Source organism: Oncorhynchus gorbuscha, linkage group LG12, assembly GCF_021184085.1.
Source record: "Oncorhynchus gorbuscha isolate QuinsamMale2020 ecotype Even-year linkage group LG12, OgorEven_v1.0, whole genome shotgun sequence".
Lineage (NCBI taxonomy): Eukaryota > Metazoa > Chordata > Actinopteri > Salmoniformes > Salmonidae > Oncorhynchus > Oncorhynchus gorbuscha.
Window position 1 is genome coordinate 29,914,183 of NC_060184.1, and position 23,188 is coordinate 29,937,370.

At 43.1% G+C, this 23,188-nt stretch overlaps 1 protein-coding gene across 7 annotated transcripts in view; it reads left to right on the forward strand.

The window, feature by feature from the left end:
* Positions 1-23,188, forward strand: part of LOC123990855 (nesprin-2-like) — a 253,676-nt gene that overhangs the window by 21,519 nt on the left and 208,969 nt on the right. For 6 of the 7 annotated variants that reach the window (XM_046291782.1, XM_046291785.1, XM_046291783.1 and 3 more), the window contains exons 3-9: positions 7,293-7,354; positions 12,377-12,472; positions 15,014-15,091; positions 15,824-15,916; positions 17,362-17,573; positions 17,762-17,961; positions 18,315-18,421. In XM_046291782.1, the coding sequence (XP_046147738.1) occupies positions 7,293-7,354; positions 12,377-12,472; positions 15,014-15,091; positions 15,824-15,916; positions 17,362-17,573; positions 17,762-17,961; positions 18,315-18,421 (848 nt within the window). Of the gene's footprint in view, positions 1-6,545; positions 6,799-7,292; positions 7,355-12,376; positions 12,473-15,013; positions 15,092-15,823; positions 15,917-17,361; positions 17,574-17,761; positions 17,962-18,314; positions 18,422-23,188 lie in introns of those variants that run through there. The other variant, XM_046291784.1, reaches the window with a different exon arrangement.

Consider the following 23,188-nt stretch of genomic DNA (forward strand, 5'->3'; position numbering starts at 1 on the left):
AAACTGTAGTCTGGCTTTTATATGGCGGTTTTGAAGGATTGGCTTCTTCCTTGCTGAGCGGCCTTTCAGGTTATGTCGATATAGGACTCGTTTTACTGTGGATATAGATATTTTTGTACCTGTTTCCTCCAGTATCTTAACAAGGTCCTTTGCTGTTGTTCTGGGATTGATTTGCACTTTTCGCACCAAAGTACATTCATCTCCAGGAGACAGAACGCTGCGTGGTCCAATGGTGTTTATACTTGACTACTATTGTTTGTACAGATGAACGTGGTACCTTCAGGCGTTTGGAAATTGCTCCCAAGGATGAACCAGGTCTTGTCTGATTTCTTTTGATTTTCCCATGATGTTAAGCAAAGAGGCATTGAATTTGAATGTAGGCCGTGAAATACATCCACAGGTACACCTCCAATTGACTCAAATTATGTCAATTAACCTATTAGAAGCTTCTAAAGCCATGACATAATTTTTGGGGATTTTGAATTTTCCAAGCTATTTTCCAGATATTGAGAAAAGGACAGTTTTGAGGGTTGTGGGTGCCTCAGAACCATGGTTCTGAGCCCCCGAAAGTGACCATCCCTTCGGCGACCGATTTGGTGGTTTTTCAGCCCCGGGGAGGTCCTGTCTTTTGATCCCAGTTCCCCAAGGCATCGTCAACTTATTGTATGCAAACTTCTGACCCACTGGAATTGTGATACAGTGAATTATAAGTGAAATAATCTGTCTGTAAACAATTGTTGGAGAAATTACTTGTGTCATGCACAAAGTAGATGTCCTAACCGACTTGCCAAAACTATAGTTTGTTAACAAGAAATTTGTGGAGTGGTTGAAAAATTAGTTTTAATGACTCCAACCTAAGTGTATGTAAACTTCCGACTTCAACTGTACATGCTAAATACAATGCATCAATAAGATCTCGCTTGTTTGGGTTTGCCCACCTCCTTGCTTGTTCTGCCCAACATGCTTTATTTCTCCTACAGTTAACAGCACAGATGAACTATCTTTGTTTAGTTACAGTGCCTTGCGAAAGTATTCGGCCCCCTTGAACTTTGCGACCTTTTGCCACATTTCAGGCTCCAAACATAAAGATATAAAACTGTATTTTTTTGTGAAGAATCAACAACAAGTGGGACACAATCATGAAGTGGAACGACATTTATTGGATATTTCAAACTTTTTTAACAAATCAAAAACTGAAAAACTCAGTCAGGGACTCAACTTACTGTTGCGAGATAGAATAGTAGAATACACGAGGTGCAATTTCGAAATTTGGTTGTGCATCAGCAGTTCTCTCTGGTTATGTCAGTCACTGATAGTCAGTCAATTAGCCCATGTCAGCTAACATTTTTTAGATTGCTAAGTTAGTTTAGCGACCAGCTATCTAAACTTGTTATCCTGGTATGGATGTGGGTACGCAGACCCGATCGCAACTGCGGCCCCTCATGATGATTTCAGTTTTTGTTGTGGCCTTCACCCCCATCAAAGTTGCCCCTACCTGGCAAACATGATTTAATTCCCCCTTGGCACTTGTGTAAATCTGAGAGGATTGGATAATATGGAGAATATTACACCTCAGTGAGAAAAGTGGAGCTACTACCATATTACTAATACCTATCCAATTAGTTCAGTGCCTAGGGATGATGGGTTGTTTCTGGACAGGGCTGAAGTCACATGTTTATCACTGTTTCATACATCCCCCAAAAAGCCCTTACGTCAATACTTTCTTGTAGAGCTCAAAGCATTGGATTGGTGTAAGCAATATGGCAATACCTTGCTTTCTAGTTTTCATATCTAATTTTCATCTTATACCCATCCACTCCTCTCAAATACCTATAGATCTCTCACTGCCTTGAGATGAAGGCTAGGGATCTCTCTCTCTCTATCTCCCTTTCTCTTTTTTTATGTCTCAGTGGCTCAGTTGAACTCTTCTGTGTGGTCTGGACTCGGCCAAAGCAGACACTACTCCCTGGCACATGGTTGCCAGGCTATGAGGTATTTGCTATGACCACGAGGTGGTCGGTGTGTGGGGATAGTCATTCTGAGTCACGGTTGTGTCTAAGATAATCTTTGTGTCTAAGGTGATGCCACTTAATATTCATTTCATTTTTTTTATACAGGTAAGTCAATTAACAACAAATTCTTATTTCAAATGATGACCTGTCAAACAGCAATAAACACATCAATAAACAACAATTACATAATACAACAATGACACAATGCATATTTATATACACAATACATGAAAAGCAAAACACATTCTTCAGTAAAATGGCCCTCTAACATCCGACTGAATTTCCCTATTGGCACCAAATCCACCAACTTGAAGGACTTTTAGAGATCATTCCAAATGATGCAACACTTCATTCTGCATATAGAATTTCAATGTCTCAGGCACCTCCGTGAAGATGTATACCTTGTGAATTACACCCCAGGTTCAGGCACTGCAAATTAGGCCCTTTCCCGATCTGGGTAGAAGTTGCCCGTAAAGACCTACACAGAGCTAGGATCAGATTACACTCCTCCGGGGGGAAAAAATTTGAAAATGACCGTAGGTCAGTATCTAGCAGCAACTTCAACTGCTTTAACATCAAACCTGTAAAACAGGCAAAACACTGGAGTATCTGCCATAACCGGCTTTATACAAACAAGCAAGAGTGCCATTGTAATACTTCGCTTTCTTAGACAAACAATCTGACTGAGAAATAACTTGTCTCTTTACAAGCTATATTTACAGATCTGCACTATGAGTTATACACTCTTGAGTTTCCCATGCAATGTTGTGGCAGGGTCAAACAACTGAACGTTTGACAGTTTGCTAATAATGGTTGGATGGCTCGAAAGGTTACTGGCTGTTGTTGATGCAATTAAAGCTCAAAGTGTTGAGTTGCTGGGTCTGAAAAATGTCTGGTTGTTAATGGAGTGGAACTGAAGTTAAAGGTTAGACTCTGTCTCATTGCCATGAGCAGCACAGCAGATATTGAGATGAGCGAGATGGAAGACTTCACTCTGACACGGTCACACACATTATCTGCGCATGTGCACAGGTTCGCTTCACCATGTTCACAGCGTGGTAGCCAGGGCACCATAGCAGCTGAGAAGTTGTACCCACTATGCTATTTACATACTGCATCTACATCATAAAATTAAAGAGAAATTGCAGAAAGGCAGAGCGGAAGTGGGAAAAGTCAAAGGTCCATAATGATATTCTGAGAGAGCATCTTGACATATACAGTACCAGTCAAAGGTTTGGACACACCTACTCATTCAAGGGGTTTTCTTTAAAAAAATTACATTGTAGAAAAATAGTGAAGACATCAACACTATTAAATAACACATATGGAATCATGTAGTTACCAAAGTAGCCACCAGAAGGTGGCTACTTTGAGATTCTTCAAAGTAGCCACCTTCTGCCTTGATGACAGCTTTGCACGCTCTTGGCATTCTTTCAACCAGCTTCATGGAATGCATTTCAATTAACAGGTGTGCCTCGTTAAAAGTTTAAAAAAAATATGCATTTGAGTCAAGCAGTTGCGTTGTGACAAGGTAGGGGTGGTATACCAAAAACCATCAAGCGCTATGATGAAACTAGCTCTCATGAGGATCGCCACAGGAAAGGAAGATCCAGAGTTACCTCTGCTGCAGATGGTAAGTTCATTACAGTTACCAGCCTCAGAAATTGCAGCCCAAATGAATGCTTCACAGAGTACAAGTAACAGACACATCTCAACATCAATTGTTCAGAGGAGACTGAGTGAATCAGGCCTCCATGGTCGAATTGCTGCAAAGAAACCACTACTAAAGGACACCAATAATAAGACGAGACTTGCTTGGGCCAAGAAACACGAGAAATGGACATAAGACCTGTGGAAATCTGTCCTTTGGTCTGATGAGTGCAAATTTAAGATTTTTGGTTCCAACAGCCTAGTCTATGTGAGACGCAAAGTAGGTGAACGGATTACCTCTGTATGTGTGGTTCCCACTGGGAAGCATGGAAGAGGAGGAGTGTGGGTGTGCTTTGCTGGTGACACTGTCTGCGATTTATTTAGAATTCAAGACACACTTGACCAGTAAGGCTACTACAACATTTTGCAGCGATCCAATGTGGTTTGCGCTTAGTGGGACTATCATTTGTTTTTCTATAGGACAATGACCTAAAACACACCTCCAGGCTGTGTAAGGGCTGTTTGACAAAGAAGGAGAGTGATGGAATATGTTGCATCAGAAAACCTGGCCTCCACAATCACCCAACCTCAACCCAATTGAGATGATTTGGGATTATTTGGACTGCAGACTGAAGGAAAAGCATCTAACAAGTGCTCAGCATATGTGGGAACTCCTAACTCCTCCCAAGATTGAAGCTGGTTGAGAGAATGCCAAGAGTGTGCAAGCTGTCATCACGTCAAAGGGTGACTACTTTGAAGAATATAAAATCTAAAATGTATTTTGATTTGTTTAACACTTTTTTGGTTACTACTTAAAATAAAATGTTATGTGTTACATGCACCAAATACAACAGGTTACAGTTAAATGCTTACAAGCCCTAACCAATAATGCAGTTTAAAAGTTTCAAAAATTAAAGAGCATGATTCCGTATGAGTTATTTCATAGTTTTGATGTGTTTTATTATTTTACAATGTAGAAAATAGTAAAAATAAAGAAAATCCCTTGAAATAGGTGTGTCTAAACTTTCACTGGTACTGCATAACAAGGCAATTTGAAATGCCAGATGGTGTACCGATCGTTGTAGGTGGAAGAAGGAGAGGACCAAGGCTGCCTAAGTATGGTTCTCAATCAGAGACAATGATTGCCAGCTGCCTCTGATTGGGAACCATACCAGGCCAAACACATAGAAATACAAACATAGAACAAAACAGAACACCCACCCACATCATACCCTGACCAAACTAAAAATAGAAACATACAAAGCAATCTACAGTCAAGGGCGTGACAGACGGGCTCATTTGTCTAACTTGATCAGTATAACTTGACAGCACTCTTCTCGGCCATTGGTGGCCTGATAAATCCTACCCCCGCAAATGTATGTGAACTTTCCTCCACATCTAAATGGGATGAGTTTGCGACATATTTCAGAGATAAAAGAACACACGTTAGGCTGGGTATCAGTCAAGTAAGACCTGATGAGAAGTTTGATATGTGTCCTAGCCTACCACGCAAAGGCACTATGGATCTATTTTCCCTGGTTGATACAGACGTGCTCAGGAAAGTGATATCACAACTTAAGCATTCTACCTGCCTTCTTGAACATATTCCCTCCACCTTCTACAAAACAGTTTTTAATTGCATTTCTGAAGAATTGCGAGCTATTGTTAATCACTCCCTGTTCACAGGCACTTTCCCCACTGCACTAAGAAAACTGCTATGGTGAAACCCTTTCTGAAGAAAAGTGTTCTAGATTCTTCAGCTCTTAGATATTTTCAGCCAATCTCCAACCTTCCATTCTTAGGCAAAATGTACATTTCTGTGTCACCAGAGGATTTTAGCTCTACGGATAAATTATTAGACCGTATTAGTGATTTAAATACTTGGATGGCTCACAACTTCCTCCAGCGAAATCAAGACAAGACCGAGGTACTTATTGTTGGAGCCAAACCACAGAGAGAGAATCTGGCCGCACATTTTAATTCACGGGCAATAAAGGTGTTATTTTAGATTCTGAACTTAATTTCAAATTGCACGTTAGGAATGTGACCAAAATAGCTTTTACCACCTGAGGAACATTGCCAAGGTGCGGCCGTTTCTCTCTCAGACTGCTACAGAGAGGCTTGACTACTGTAATGCTCTCCTGTCTGGTCTACCCAAGAAAGCCATTGGCAAAACATACTGGTTTTAAGTTTTCTGCACTGACTGCCTGTGAGTTTAAGAATTCATTTTAAGATTCTTCTATTGGTTTTTAAATCAATCCGTGATTGTACACCCCAATACATGTTAGACATGCTTTTCATTTATATACCCAGTGGGTCCCTCAGGTCCCCTGGTACTGGCCTTTTAACTATCCCAAAGCCTAGGACCAAGAGGTATGGAGAGGCAGCCTTTAGTTACTTTGCTCCCTGACTCTGGAATAGCCTGCTAGAGAACCTGAGGGGTGCCGAAACTGTGGATATATTTAGTATTTCAGTTTTTATTCTTATTATTTTGTTTTTTATCCTCATATGTTTGTTGTGTAGTAATATTAGTTTTTCCTGTGAAGCACATTGCATTGCATTCCATGTCTGAAATGTGCTGTATAAATGAATCTTGATTTGATTTGTGTGTCTGCGTCTGCGTGAGAGAGCGAGAGAAAGCTGTCTTGGAGCCTGTCCTGTCATGTAGCACTAAGTGGTGCAGTCTTTTGGCCCTGTGGGTGTGGGTGTGCGTGTGGGTGGTGTGTGTGTCTTTACATTTTCTTGGATCCTGTCCCGTCATGTATCATGAACACCTTGGCCAGATCCCAGACCCAAAGCTGTCTCTAGCTATCCTTAATTAGCACAGGAAGAAACCTTGCCCCACTGTAAGGAATGGTCTGAAGATAACCTGTCGGCAACCACAGAGAGAGAGCAGGAGTGAAAGAGAGCAGGAGTGAGAGAGAGCAGGAGTGAGAGAGAGAGAGAGATATTTTGAGTTGTAAGTGGAGTTTCGTGTCTGGTCATCATACTCTGATACTCAAGGAGCGAGGCAGAGAAGAGAGAGACAGACAGACCGAGTGGAGTTTTGTGTCTGGTCATGATCCACTGGGTGGCTTAAGAATGGAGGGTCAACAATCTGAAATGGAGATAGAGGTCCCTGAATACTCTGACTTTGGTAAGTGTAGCCTGAATGGTCGCATACCAATTTGGGTAGCAGTTGTCTAAAGAGCTTTCATGTGTGTTTTTCAGTCTATTTCTGTGAAAGTTATATGGATATTGCATGCATCATATGCATTGGAGCATTTCTGACTGATTCATTCATGTTCATAGTGATTTCACTGATGAACGCATCACACTCGAAGTGTGAACAAGACATACTGTGACACAGTAAATTTATGCTATTTATTAATATATTTCTGTAATATTGACCCTTTTCTTCTATGTTGGAACAAATAACTCATTTCAAATGATTCTTGACTCTTGGGCCAATGTATTCTCTAGCCACCAGTTGTACCACCCATTGTATGTATCCCAAATGGCACCCTATTCCCTACATACCGCACTACTTTTGACCAGAGTCTCATGGGTCTGGTAAAAAGTACTGCACTATAAATAGGGTGCCATTTGTGATGCAGGTTATGTAATGTAGCACCTTTCTTTTCCCAATAGTGGAGCAAGAACAGATTCAGAAGAGAACCTTCACCAACTGGATCAATGCTCAACTATCTAAGGTGAGTCTAAAGATTGAAAGTCCAGTGTGTGTGTGTGTGTGTGTGTGTGTGTGTGTGTGTGTGTGTGTGTGTGTGTGTGTGTGTGTGTGTGTGTGTGTGTGTGTGTGTGTGTGTGTGTGTGTGTGTGTGTGTGTGTGTGTGTGTGTGTGTGTGTGTGTGTGTGTGTGTGTCAGGCAACATCAGTCTAAACTGTATAGCAACATTACATCACATGCAATTGAAGTCTGAACTTTACATACACCTTAGCCAAATACATTTAAACTTAGTTTTTCACAATTCCTGACATTTAATCCTTGTAAAAAAATCCCTGTTTTAGATCACCACTTTATTTTAAGAATGTGAAATGTCAGAATAATAGCAGAGAGAATTATTTATTTCAGCTACTTCTTTCATCACATTCCCAGTGGGTCCGAAGTGTACATTCACTCAATTAGTATTTGGTAGCATTTCATTTGAATTGTTTAACTTGGGTCAAATGTTTCGGGTAGCCTTCCACAATAAGTTGGGTGACTTTTGGCCCATTCCTCCTGACAGAGCTGGTATAACTAAGTCAGGTTTGTAGGCCTCCTTGCTCGCACACACTTTTTCAGTTCTGCCCACAAATTTTATATAGGGTTGAGGTCAGGGCTTTGTTATGGCCACTCCAATACCTTGACTTTGTTGTCCTTAAGTCATTTTGCCACAACTTTGGAAGTATGCTTGGAGTCATTGTCCATTCGGAAGACCCATTTGCGACCAAGCTTTAACTTCCTGCCTGACTGATGTCTTGAGATTGTTGCTTCAATATATCCACATCATTTTCTATCCTCATGATGCAATCTATTTTGTGAAGTACACCAGTCCCTCCTGCAGCAAAGCAACCCCCACAACATGATGCTGCCACCCCCGTGCTTACAGTTCGGATGGTGTTCTTTGGGTTGCAAGCCTCTCCCTTTTTCCTCCAAACATAACGATGGTCATTATGGCCAAGCGGTTCTATTTTTGTTTCATCAGACAAGACGACTTTTCTCCAAAATGTACGATCCTTGTCCCTATATGCAGTTGCAAACCGTAGTCTGTCTTTTTTTATGGTTGTTTTGGAGCAGTGTCTTCTTCCTTGCTGAGTGGCCTTTCAGATTATGTTCATATAGGACTTGTTTTACTGTGGATATAGATACTTTTGTACCTGCTTCCTCCAGCATCTTCACAAGGTCCTTTGCTGTTGTTCTGGGATTGGTTTGCACTTTTCACACCAAATTACGTTCATCACGAGGAGACAGAACGTGTCTCCTTCCTGAGCGGTATGACGGCTGCGTGGTACCATGGTGTTTATACTTAAATACTACTGTTTGTACAGATGAACGTGGTACCTTCAGGCGTTTGGAAATTTCTCCCAAGGATGAACCAGACTTGTGGAGGTTTAACTTTTTTTTCTGAGGTATTGGCTGATTTCTTTTGATTTTCCCATGATGTCAAGCAAAGAGGCACTGAGTTTGAAGGTAGGCCTTGATATACATCCACAGGTACACCTCCAGTTGACTCAAATTATGTAAATGCACCTATCGGAAGCTTCAAAAGCCATGACATCATTTCCCAAGCTGTTTAAAGGCACAGTCAACTTAGTGTTTGTAAACTTCTGACCCAATGGAGTTGTGATACAATTTATTATAAGTGAAATAATCTGTCTGTAAAGAATTGTTGGAAAAATTACTTGTGTCATACACAAAGTAGATGTCCTAACTGACTTGTCAAAACTATAGTTTGTTAACAAGAAATTTGTGGAGTGGTTGAAAAACGAGTTTTAATGACTTCAACCTAAGTGTATGTAAACTTCCGACTTCAACTGTATATTGTTACCTGGACAGATATAACTTGTATAGGTTTAAGTAATGAACATAAGAAGTAAGAAGAGAGAAGAGAGACTCAGATATCTGGAGAGAAATCGACACAGCTTTCCCTTCCATTGGACTTTACATGAGACACTTTTCAACTGAAACATGCTATTTTAAGAGGGATAACCTCACCACTCTCATTTGCAATGCTATTTTAAGATGGATAACCTCACCACTCTCATCTGCAATGCCCTGTCCAAACTTAACCGGTAGCACCACTCGTAAAACATCCCTCGTATAGTCTCTACATGATGCTGTTATGAGTGTCATATTCTAGAACTTTATTACCATTCTGTGAGGCCAGCATGCAAGATGCACAGGAGACAGCCACGGTTTGGCACAAAGCCAACTTAATAAGCTTCTGTAGATAATTGTTACTGTCATGAGACTACAAAGACACTTCTTGTCAGATCGGTTACTAACAACTGAAATCAGCTGTCATTACTGTCAAAAGCTTCCATCACTCTGATGTTTTCAGGTTAAAAACATGAGGAATGTGGCCTGTGTGGTCCTGAGCTTAGTATCCCAGACTCTGGCAAACATGTATATCAGAGAAGGGTTTGAATCCGACCCACTGCCCCTTTGACTCACAATATCTCCCATCTTTCCTGTTTCCTCTTCACTGTCCTATCTTAATAAATACATAAACCCCCCCCACACAGAAATATATAAAGTATATATACAAAACATACAGTGCCTTGCGAAAGTATTCGGCCCCCTTGAACTTTGCGACCTTTTGCCACATTTCAGGCTTCAAACATAAAGATAGAAAACTGTATTTCTTTGTGAAGAATCAACAACAAGTGGGACACAATCATGAAGTGGAAGGACATTTATTGGATATTTCAAACTTTTTTAACAAATCAAAAACTGAAAAATTGGGCGTGCAAAATTATTCAGCCCCTTTACTTTCAGTGCAGCAAACTCTCTCCAGAAGTTCAGTGAGGATCTCTGAATGATCCAATGTTGACCTAAATGACTAATGATGATAAATACAATCCACCTGTGTGTAATCAAGTCTCCGTATAAATGCACCTGCACTGTGATAGTCTCAGAGGTCCGTTAAAAGCGCAGAGAGCATCATGAAGAACAAGGAACACACCAGGCAGGTCCGAGATACTGTTGTGAAGAAGTTTAAAGCCGGATTTGGATACAAAATGATTTCCCAAGCTTTAAACATCCCAAGGAGCACTGTGCAAGCGATAATATTGACATGGAAGGAGTATCAGACCACTGCAAATCTACCAAGACCTGGCCGTCCCTCTAAACTTTCAGCTCATACAAGGAGAAGACTGATCAGAGATGCAGCCAAGAGGCCCATGATCACTCTGGATGAACTGCAGAGATCTACAGCTGAGGTGGGAGACTCTGTCCATAGGACAACAATCAGTCGTATATTGCACAAATCTGGCCTTTATGGAAGTGGCAAGAAGAAAGCCATTTCTTAAAGATATCCATAAAAAGTGTCGTTTAAAGTTTGCCACAAGCCACCTGGGAGACACACCAAACATGTGAAAGAAGGTGCTCTGGTCAGATGAAACCAAAATGGAACATTTTGGCAACAATGCAAAACGTTATGTTTGGCGTTAAAGCAACACAGCGCATCACCCTGCACACACCATCCCCACTGTCAAACATGGTGGTGGCAGCATCATGATTTGGGCCTGCTTTTCTTCAGCAGGGACAGGGAAGATAGTTAGAATTGATGGGAAGATGGATGGAGCCAAATACAGGACCATTCAGGAAGAATGATGGAGTCTGCAAAAGACCTGAGACTGGGACGGAGATTTGTCTTCCAACAAGACAATGATCCAAAACATAAAGCAAAATCTACAATGGAATGGTTCAAAAATAAACATATCCAGGTGTTAAAATGGCCACGTCAAAGTCCAGACCTGAATCCAATCGAGAATCTGGAGAAAGAACTGAAAACTGCTGTTCACATGCTCTCCATCCAACCTCACTGAGCTCGAGCTGTTTTGCAAAGAGGAATGGGAAAAAATGTAAGTCTCTCGATGTGCAAAACTGATAGAGACACACCCCAAGCGACTTACAGCTGTAATCGCAGCAAAAGGTGGCGCTACAAAGTATTAACTTTAGGGGGCTGAATAATTTTGCACGCCCGAATATTTCCGTTTTTGATTTGTTAAAAAAGTTTGAAATATCCAATAAATGTCGTTTCACTTCATGATTGTGTCCCACTTGTTGTTGATTCTTCACAAAAAAATACAGTTTTCTATCTTTATGTTTGAAGCCTGAAATGTGGCAAAAGGTCGCAAAGTTCAAGGGGGCCAAATACTTTCGCAAGACACTGTATGTATATATATAACTTTTCCCCAACTCCTTAAAAAGAATATATATATATTTTGAACGAGTCGCGCCTCTGGGGAGAAGTTGTTAAATCTCTCACTGCATGGAGCTCTGTGACTTGCCTTCACTGTTGTGACGGGCTCATTAGGACATTAGCACTACTAGACAAATGCTGACTCATTGCACAGTGAAGTGAAGGGGGAGGTTGTACGACAGGGGGCTAAAGTATTAATAGAGCCTGGGCAGTGGAGCAGGCTAGCAGGTTGTAAGGTGAGCCGACCCCGCTTCCCACCGCCCCTCCCACATCCACGTTGCTCAGCACCAGATTCCAACTACTTCAGTCTCTCATTATAAAAGTGATAACCTGTGATCTATTATATCTTATTACCTCTGTAACAAGACCTATATACTCAAGGCATCTTCACTGATTTAAACTTTTCTGTAGCTTGTATAGAATTATAAACTGGGTGGTTCTAGCCCTGAATGCTGATTGGCTGAAAGTCATGGTATCAGACTGTATACCACTAGTATGACAAAATATTTAGTTTTACTGCTCTAAATACGTTAGTAACCAGTTTCTAATAAAACCCCCCCTTCACTTCACTGTGCAATAAATATAATTTGCTCCAATATGGTATCATGTAGGTTCATTGATGTGTTTATAAAAAGTTTGAATAGCATGAAGAGGTAGTGGGTTTTCAGCATCTCTTGTAATATTTCGGATCAGCCAATCTGAGCCTAGCTAACAATGATCATGAAGTTGTCTATCCACCCAAGTCATCATATGAGTTACAGTACCTCATGGATTATAATAGAGATGTTGTTCTTTGTGTTGTCCCAGAGGAGCCCTCCCACAACAGTGCTGGACCTGTTCTCTGACCTTAGAGATGGCGCTCGCCTCCTTGACCTGCTCGAGGTGATGAGCGGCCAGCGCATGGTGAGTGACCCCCCATGAAAGGGTAAAGTTTAGGGTTAGGATAGGGGTCAGGCTTAGGGTTAAGGTTGGGGTTAGTGGTAGGGATGTAACGATTCACCAATACCCATCGGTGCTCGTTTCAAATGTTTAAGATACGAGTGCATCTCTCTGCGGGACCCCAAACCGATCCAAATGTAGCATGCATCGATCAGAAAATAGATTCAAACATTATAATTGGCTGGTTCAGTAACATTCTTTGCTAAAATTACTTTCTTTCTACCCTCCGAAAATACCTCTCTTCTTTTGTGACAACTGTGTCCTCTTCTTCAGTGTCGAACTAAGCGTGTAATTATGTTGACAGTCATTGATTGACATGTTATTTTGCAGATCAAACAACCCTAGGCAATATCAGTAGCCTAGTACAATTGCTTGCGCTGACCAATGAGAGGTAGGCCTATTCCTGATCTGGCACATCTGCACGTCACCTTCAGCATTCAAATGTTTGTTAAATGGCTTGTGCAATATGAGGCTTTATTAGTGAGTGACAACCAATGTAATTGGCTAGGTAATTCTTTCTTCACATTTTCAAACAGTACATTTTTTTTCACAACAATACATTTGGGTGAGGTTATTTTCTCGCATGAGTAGCCTTGTTTCACTACCATTTAACCAACGTTCAGTGAAATAACAACACATGTCAAATACAGGTAGCCTAGTCAAATGATTAACATCCAATCATATTAACCGTTTTTCTCGCGCGGGAAACCTTCACTCTTGCGCAGACATTTAGAAACGAAACATGACAATTTGAATTTTTTTTTGAGTGAGAATAAAGACGGCATTTGAATATTAAGACGTATAAAACCATCAGATGCCATTAATAAGAAAGGTCTAGAAGCGTCTTTATATGGTGAGCTACCGAGTGGCTAGGACAGGCAAACCCCATACTATTGTGGAGGACTTAATTCTTCCTGCTGCCGTGGATATGGCTGGGACAATGCTGGGGGAAAAGGCCCAAAAAATACACAGACAATGCCTTCATCAAACAACGCTGTTTCACGACGCATCAGCGACATGGCAGGAGATGTTTTGAAACAATTACTGCTTCAAATACAAGCTAGTGATTTATATGCTTTACAGCGGATGAGTCAACAGACCTGGTGGGCCTGGCACAGCTCCTGGTATATGTCCGTTACGTTTATGGGGGGTCAATGGAAACCAGGACAACATGAGAGGATATTTTTAAAGTACTGGACAGCTTTGTGACATCAAATGGACTTTGGCGGTCAAGATGTGTTGGTATCTGTACTGATAGCGCAAAAGCCATGACAGGGAGACATAGTGGAGTGGTAGGCCACTTGGGTACACTGCAGCATCCACGGAGAGGCTCTTGCTGTCAAGGGAATGCCTGACAGCTTGAAAGATGTTTTGGACACTACAGTGAAAATAGTAACTTTCTTAAAGCAAGGCTCCTGAACTCTCGTGTAATTTCTGCATTATGCAACAATATGGGCAGCGACCATATCGCATCAAATCCTTTCAAACTGAAATGTATCATTCCTGTATCGTGTCGGAGCCCATGGAACTATATATATATATATCAAATCATCTTGAAAGGGAAAGAAGCACATTCCTAGTTAGTGGATAGTTAGTTGAAAAGACAGTTGAACATCTACAAACCATTGACAGTATTTGGACTATCCAAAATACAGTGATAGCAGATTTGTATTATTTTATTAATACATTTTATAAATATAACCTTGAAATAAGGGATCCCTTTTTTCGAGGGAGACCTGGCAGCTTACAGTACAATTCATGAAGTCATCGTACATGGTAAAGTGGACAAGAAGGTAGCCCTTACACCACAAGGGACATCCAGTAACAGTCCTGAGAGGCTGTAGCACTACTGACTTCCACTGGCCCTGTATGGCTCAGTTGGTAGATCATAGCAATTGAAACACCATGATTGTGGGTTTGATTCCCACTGGGGCCACCCATATTGAAATGTATTCACTCATGGCTAAGTTGCTTTGGATGAAAGTGTCTGCTAAATTGAATATATTATTGTCTTGAGTTCCAGGCTGACAATGTTGCAGTCGCCTGCCAGATCTCACCCTTACTAAAAAAGGCAGTTTTAAAAGTGCACTAACTGCAGTCGACTGTGGTATTTTGGACGCAGTAATTTCAGAATAACTGCAGTGTACTGCAGTTGAACTGCAGTTATACTGCACTCTAATAACAGCAGTTACACTGAAAAATTACAGCAGTAAAATGTCATTTTGGACTTAGTATCTGAAACATACTGCAGTTATACTGCACTTACCCTTCCGGGATAGGTGATATCAGCAAACCATATCATATAATATAACAATCGGTGCCTGACTGTGTAGTAGATGAACTGGTATGCAATCATTTGTTGATCCACGTTGCACGACTGCAATGTATTTGGCCTGGAACGCAACCGATCTTTCCCTCTAATTCGGGACTGATTCACTCAGGGTCGGGGCTACAGGTTGTTTTGGGATTCAGGGAACATGTTGATTTTTTTTGTTTCCCCCACAGAAACGGGAGAGGGGCCACGGGTTTTTCCAGCACAGGGGTAACATTCAGACGGCCTTGGACTTCCTCAAGAAGAAATCGGTAAGAGCGGATGTATGAGTGTGAGAAGAATCTGATTAGGCAGAAAAATTATGCCAAATGAATGATACATTTTATAAATACAATAATACATTAGATGTTTTTTTACCCCAATTTCTTGGTATCCAATTGTTAGTAGCTACTATCTTGTCTCATCGCTACAACTCCCGTACGGGCTCGGGAGAGACGAAGGTTGAAAGTCATGCGTCCTCCGATACACAACACAACCAAGCCGCACTGCTTCTTAACACAGCGCGCATCCAACCCGTAAGCCAGCTGCACCAATGTGTCGGAAGAAACACTGTGCACCTGGCAACCTTGGTTAGCGTGCACTGCGCCCGGCCCGCCACAGGAGTCGCTGGTGCGCGATGAGACAAGGATATCCCTAACGGCCAACGGTCTCCCCACGGACCTCCCGGTCACGGCCGGTTACGACAGGTGGCACAGCTGGCGCTGCAGTACAGCGCCCTTAACCACTGCGCCACCCGGGAGGCCCCATTTTATATTTTCTTAGTTTTTTGATCGGAGAAAGCATATAGCAATCGCAACAAGAAACAATCATTCATATTTAAGCAAAATAATGTAAGTGCCTTTCGTGAATTAACACTTGCACTTGACTCTTTTCCCGCTTACTAGCTCTGACTTTGCTCTGCTAAATGACTCAAATGTACATGTAAAATGGTGTGTCAGGGGTTGGCTTGTTCTAATAACATACCTCTGTTAACCCAAACCCAGGTTAAACTGGTGAACATCAACATCCCAGACATCATCGAGGGACGCCCCTCCATCATCCTGGGCCTTATATGGACCATCATCCTCCACTGTCACGTGGGTGTCTGCACAGTTTAGCCCATGACACACTCTTTTCACACTTATCAGGCTGAAGCCAAACAGAGATGTAGAAAAAACATGCATTCATCATATTCAGTTTCTGTCTGTCTGTCAACTTTTTTTGGACTAGTTGCATACACACAACAGCAGACAGACAATAATCTCTGTTGTCCATTATCCGTCAACGGATGACCCCCTTTGAAAAACTATTTGCTCAATTTGCAATTTGTAATTTGTTGGACAAGAAAATCTCTGTGTGGCCATACCCTCATGCCGAACCAAACTGTTCTGTGCTGGCTTGGATATTTTCTTTTCACATGGTCCTTTCCAGCACTTTTCCAGCAACTGTGGTGGATGCGTAACTAGGCCAGCGCACGACAGGTCAGCTTGATTTGGCTCAGCTCAGTGTTGTGAAAAGGCCTTTGTTGAAGAATTCTCACATTCAAAGATAACCAATATAATGTTGCACACGAGCAATGTTTTGCACTGTGCATTCAATAGTTAGTTTAAATGTGGATGCAATGATATTATAAATCTTATTGCTCAACATAATATGACAGTGGACTGACTACTGTACATTGGCATGGCTATTCATGCTATATTGTCTGGCATTTCAACTATATATCGTTTATAGATGACTTAAGAAATGTCCAGAGACCAGTGATTGTACTGTGTGGTGATCAGCACAAAAGCTTCATTCACATGAAAAAAGTGAAAATTTAGTTTGGCATTTTTATAAATATTTCAAAAATGAAACATCCTGTAACGTGAGTTCCCGCAAAACCCTTATTTTCTGACCATGTTGTTTTTGATATCAGGGATATAATGGCTAGATAATACGGTATTACATTACAGAACACACCCTTTGTCATTGATGTGTTCTGTCTCTTTAACCACACCTATGGCTTCAATGGCCTCAAAGTACAAGAGACGCTCCATTCATGTAGTGTAGATGAACCCTGGGAAATAGACTTTGCATTTAATTTCTGCTCAGGAACAATGCTGAATATAACAGCTTACAGGAGTGTTCTCAGTCAGTTTGGTTCTATAGAGAAGGACAGAAGAGGGAGGATTTTTTGTTTAGAGACTCCAGGGAGGTAGTGTGGGGTGGCTATATGTCATTTTGAAATTGAAATATGACAGTACATTCAAGGTGGTCTGATTAGTAGTGCCAGATGAATGACCCTGGTTTATAAAATGTGTTTATAAAGCCCTTTTTACATCCGGCACAAGTGTGTTCACATTAACCTGACCTAGATCCCAAAGAGCAAGGAGAAGCAGAAGCACAGTGGCCTGGAATAAAAACCTAGAAAAAAAACGAACACTGTTAGAGATTGGCTATAAAAATACAATGTAAACTACTTTATTTTGAGGAAAAGTACTCTCTTCCAATGCAAACCAGTGTTCCCCAATATTCAGTCGCTATCTTCTTTGTGTCCCAGATTGAGGAGCTGGCCAGCACACTGTCTTTCAGCTCACGCCACTCTTCCCTGGACTCCCTGGCCAGTCTGGACTCTCGCTCCAGTAGCCCTGCCCTGGGAAGCCCAACCCCGGGTAGTCCTGCCCCTCGCGGGCGAGCTTCGCCCCTCCACACCCGCTTCCGCGTCTCGGCAAAGAAGGCCCTGCTGATGTGGGTTCGAGACCAGTGCCAAAGGTGGGTTCCACTTGCATGCATTTGTACAACAGACACTGACATAAACAGAAACACACAAACACCACCATGCATGATTTATTAGTTTTTTTTCTCTTTATTTATTTATTTATTTATTTATTTATTTATTTATTTATTTATTTATTTATTATTGTCTCTCTCTCTCTCCAATCCTACTTCTGTTCTGCCAGAGCTGACTGCTCCCTCAGTGTCAAGGACTTTAAATGCAGCTGGCGCAGTGGGATGGCATTCCTGGGCATCCTGTGTTCTCTGAGACCAGACCTGGTGGACTTAACTCAGGCCCAGTCTAGAAGCAACCAGCAGAACTTGGAGGAGGCCTTCCGTCTGGCTGAGCAGGAGCTACACATCCCCCGTCTGCTGGAGCCCCAGGGTGAGGACCAGTCCATATGAAATAAAACAAGAAAACTTGGTATAGTGCCGGAGTCTGGTTGAACTGTAATACTACTGATACCGGACGATGCATACCCCCTGGCGACGGGGGTTCGAGTCTCAAATCAACCAACCCTGTCGGTGCCCTTCTTCTCTGTGCCCGGTCTAGATATTTTTTTCCCGATCTCGGAACTCCTTTTAAAAAAAAATTAAAGGAGAGGAGATAAGGTGATAAGGTGATACCATGATGTTGACAAAGGAACAAGACAATATACTGTACGTTACATGCTATACATTACATAAACATTACTCTGTGAGTTTCATTGAATGTGGCTCTGTCTCTTTTAATTTTAGACGTTGACGTAAAAAACCCGGACGAAAAGTCCATCATGACCTACGTGGCCCAATTCCTGCAGTATTCCAATGACCTCCCCACACCACCCGACGATGATGACCTGCAGGTCAGTGGTCACGTTCCCATTTTCCCACTCTGTGCAACCCACTTGCAGTATACTGTAGGCTAGGGGTATGCAAATATGAGCCTGAAGGTCCGGAGTGGTGCTGTTTTTCTGTTTTACCTGATAATTAATTGCACCCACCTGGTGTCCCAGGTTGAAATCAGTCCTTGATTAGAGGGAAATAATGAAAATCAGCCAGTTGAACTGCCTTCGAGGTCCAGTTTTGAATGTGCCTGCTGTAAGCAATATCCTATTATATGCTTCAGTCATAGTGCATTGTGCTTTTCAACTATGTTATGTTTAGTTGTTAAATTAGCATAGCTGAAGCAGAGGATGTTAGACTATTGAGATGTACCCATTCTCCTGCTTTCTTGTCAATCTATCTTCTTTTGGTTCATAATTGTCTGTCTGTCTGTCTGTCTGTTTGTCTGTCCATCTGTCCTTCCATCCGTCCGTCTGTTCCAAGGACTGTATACAGTATAGTGGTCGACCGACTATGATTTTTCAATACCGATACCAATTATTGGAGGACCAAAAATCCGATCCAATTTTTTACATTTCTTTGTAATAATGATAATTACAACAATACTGAATGAACACTTATTTTAACTTAATATAATACATCAATAAAATACATTTTGCCTCAAATAAATAATGAAACTATTTGGTTTAAATAATGCAAAAACAAAGTATTGGAGAAGAAAGTAAAAATGCAATATGTGCCATGTAAGAAAGATAACGTTTAAGTTCCTTGCTCATAACATGAGAACATATGAAAGCTGGTGGTTCCTTTTAACATGAGTCTTTAATATTCCAAGGTAAGAAGTTTTAGGTTGTAGTTATTGTAAGTCGCTCTGGATAAGAGCGTCTGCTAAGTGACTTAAATGTAAATGTAAATGTTATAGGAATTATAGGACTATTTCTCTCTATACGATTTGTATTTCATTTACATTTACATTTAAGTCATTTAGCAGACGCTCTTATACAGAGTGACTTACAAATTGGTGCATTCACCTTATGACATCCAGTGGAACAGCCACTTTACAATAGTGCATCTAAATCTTTTAAGGGAGGGGGTGAGAAGGATTACTTTATCCTATCCTAGGTATTCCTTAAAGAGGTGGGGTTTCAGGTGTCTCCGGAAGGTGGTGATTGACTCCGCTGTCCTGGCGTCGTGAGGGAGTTTGTTCCACCATTGGGGGGCCAGAGCAGCGAACAGTTTTGACTGGGCTGAGCGGGAACTGTATTTCCTCAGTGGTAGGGAGGCGAGCAGGCCAGAGGTGGATGAACGCAGTGCCCTTGTTTGGGTGTAGGGCCTGATCAGAGCCTGGAGGTACTGAGGTGCCGTTCCCCTCACAGCTCCGTAGGCAAGCACCATGGTCTTGTAGCGGATGCGAGCTTCAACTGGAAGCCAGTGGAGAGAGCGGAGGAGTGGGGTGATGTGAGAGAACTTGGGAAGGTTGAACACCAGACGGGCTGCGGCGTTCTGGATGAGCTGTAGGGGTTTAATGGCACTGGCAGGGAGCCCAGCCAACAGCGAGTTGCAGTAATCCAGACGGGAGATGGCAAGTGCCTGGATTAGGACCTGTGCCGCTTCCTGTGTGAGGCAGGGTCGTACTCTGCATGAACCTACAGGAACGGGCCACCGCCTTGATGTTAGTTGAGAACGACAGGGTGTTGTCCAGGATCACGCCAAGGTTCTTAGCGCTCTGGGAGGAGGACACAATGGAGTTGTCAACCGTGATGGCGAGATCATGGAACGGGCAGTCCTTCCCCGGGAGGAAGAGCAGCTCCGTCTTGCCGAGGTTCAGCTTGAGGTGGTGATCCGTCATCCACACTGATATGTCTGCCAGACATGCAGAGATGCGATTCGCCACCTGGTCATCAGAAGGGGGAAAGGAGAAGATTAATTGTGTGTCGTCTGCATAGCAATGATAGGAGAGACCATGTGAGGTTATGACAGAGCCAAGTGACTTGGTGTATAGTGAGAATAGGAGAGGGCCTAGAACAGAGCCCTGGGGGACACCAGTGGTGAGAGCGCGTGGTGAGGAGACAGATTCTCGCCACACCACCTGGTAGGAGCGACCTGTCAGGTAGGACGCAATCCAAGCGTGGGCCGCGCCGGAGATGCCCAACTCGGAGAGGGTGGAGAGGAGGATCTGATGGTTCACAGTATCGAAGGCAGCCGATAGATCTAGAAGGATGAGAGCAGAGGAGAGAGAGTTAGCTTTAGCAGTGCGGAGCGCCTCCGTGATACAGAGAAGAGCAGTCTCAGTTGAATGACTAGTCTTGAAACCTGACTGATTTGGATCAAGAAGGTCATTCTGAGAGAAATAGCGGGAGAGCTGGCCAAGGACGGCACGTTCAAGAGTTTTGGAGAGAAAAGAAAGAAGGGATACTGGTCTGTAGCTGTTGACATCGGAGGGATCGAGTGTAGGTTTTTTCAGAAGGGGCGCAACTCTCGCTCTCTTGAAGACGGAAGGGACGTAGCCAGCGGTCAGGGATGAGTTGATGAGCGAGGTGAGGTAAGGGAGAAGGTCTCCGGAAATGGTCTGGAGAAGAGAGGAGGGGATAGGGTCAAGCGGGCAGGTTGTTGGGCGGCCGGCCGTCACAAGACGCGAGATTTCATCTGGAGAGAGAGGGGAGAAAGAGGTCAGAGCACAGGGTAGGGCAGTGTGAGCAGAACCAGCGGTGTCGTTTGACTTAGCAAACGAGGATCGGATGTCGTCGACCTTCTTTTCAAAATGGTTGACGAAGTCATCTGCAGAGAGGGAGGAAGGGGGGGGAGGATTCAGGAGGGAGGAGAAGGTGGCAAAGAACTTCCTAGGGTTAGAGGCAGATGCTTGGAATTTAGAGTGGTAGAAAGTGGCTTTAGCAGCAGAGACAGAGGAGGAAAATGTAGAGAGGAGGGAGTGAAAGGATGGCAGGTCCGCAGGGAGGCGAGTTTTCCTCCATTTCCGCTCGGCTGCCCGGAGCCCTGTTCTGTGAGCTCGCAATGAGTCGTCGAGCCACGGAGCGGGAGGGGAGGACCGAGCCGGCCTGGAGGATAGGGGACATAGAGAGTCAAAGGATGCAGAAAGGGAGGAGAGGAGGGTTGAGGAGGCAGAATCAGGAGATGGGTTGGAGAAGGTTTGAGCAGAGGGAAGAGATGATAGGATGGAAGAGGAGAGAGTAGCGGGGGAGAGAGAGCGAAGGTTGGGACGGCGCAATACCATCCGAGTAGGGGCAGTGTGGGAAGTGTTGGATGAGAGCGAGAGGGAAAAGGATACAAAGTAGTGGTCGGAGACTTGGAGGGGAGTTGCAATGAGGTTAGTGGAAGAACAGCATCTAGTAAAGATGAGGTCGAGCGTATTGCCTGCCTTGTGAGTAGGGGGGGAAGGTGAGAGGGTGAGGTCAAAAGAGGAGAGGAGTTGAAAGAAGGAGGCAGAGAGGAATGAGTCAAAGGTAGACGTGGGGAGGTTAAAGTCGCCCAGAACTGTGAGAGGTGAGCCGTCCTCAGGAAAGAAGCTTATCAAGGCATCAAGCTCATTGATGAACTCTCCGAGGGAACCTGGAGGGCGATAAATGATAAGGATGTTAAGCTTGAAAGGGCTGGTAACTGTGACAGCATGGAATTCAAAGGAGGCGATAGACAGATGGGTAAGGGGAGAAAGAGAGAATGACCACTTGGGAGAGATGAGGATCCCGGTGCCACCACCCCGCTGACCAGAAGCTCTCGGGGTGTGCGAGAACACGTGGGCGGACGAAGAGAGAGCAGTGGGAGTAGCAGTGTTATCTGTGGTGATCCATGTTTCCGTCAGTGCCAAGAAGTCGAGGGACTGGAGGGAGGCATAGGCTGAGATGAACTCTGCCTTGTTGGCCGCAGATCGGCAGTTCCAGAGGCTACCGGAGACCTGGAACTCCACGTGGGTCGTGCGCGCTGGGAACACCAGATTAGGGTGGCCGCGGCCACGCGGTGTGGAGCGTTTGTATGGTCTGTGCAGAGAGGAGAGAACAGGGATAGACAGACACATAGTTGACAGGCTACAGAAGAGGCTACGCTAATGCAAAGGAGATTGGAATGACAAGTGGACTACACGTCTCGAATGTTCAGAAAGTTAAGCTTACGTAGCAAGAATCTTATTGACTAAAATGAATTAAAATGATACAGTACTGCTGAAGTAGGCTAGCTGGCAGTGGCTGCGTTGTTTACTTTGTAGGCTAGCTGGCAGTGGCTGCGTTGTTGACACTACACTAATCAAGTCGTTCCGTTGAGTGTAATAGTTTCTACAGTGCTGCTATTATTTCATTAACCTTTTACTATTGGATGTTCTTATAGGCACTTTAGTATTGCCAGTGTAACATTATAGCTTCCATCCCTCTCCTCGCTCCTACCTGGGCTCGAACCAGGAACACATCGACAACAGCCACCCTCGAAGCAGCGTTACCCATGCAGAGCAAGGGGAACAACCACTCCAAGTCTCAGAGCGCACAAAAGCACTTTTATGCTGCAAAATGCACAAAAGTGCTGTTTGAATGAATGCTTACGAGCCTGCTGGTGCCTACCATCGCTCAGTCAGACTGCTCTATCAAATCCTAGACTTAATTATAACATAATAACACACAGAAATACGAGCCTTAGGTCATTAATATGGTCGAATCCGGAAACTATCATCTCGAAAACAAAACGTTTATTCTTTCAGTGAAATACGGAACCGTTCCGTATTGTATCAAAGGTGTGGCATCCATTAGTCTAAATATTCCTGTTACATTGCACAACCTTCAATGTCA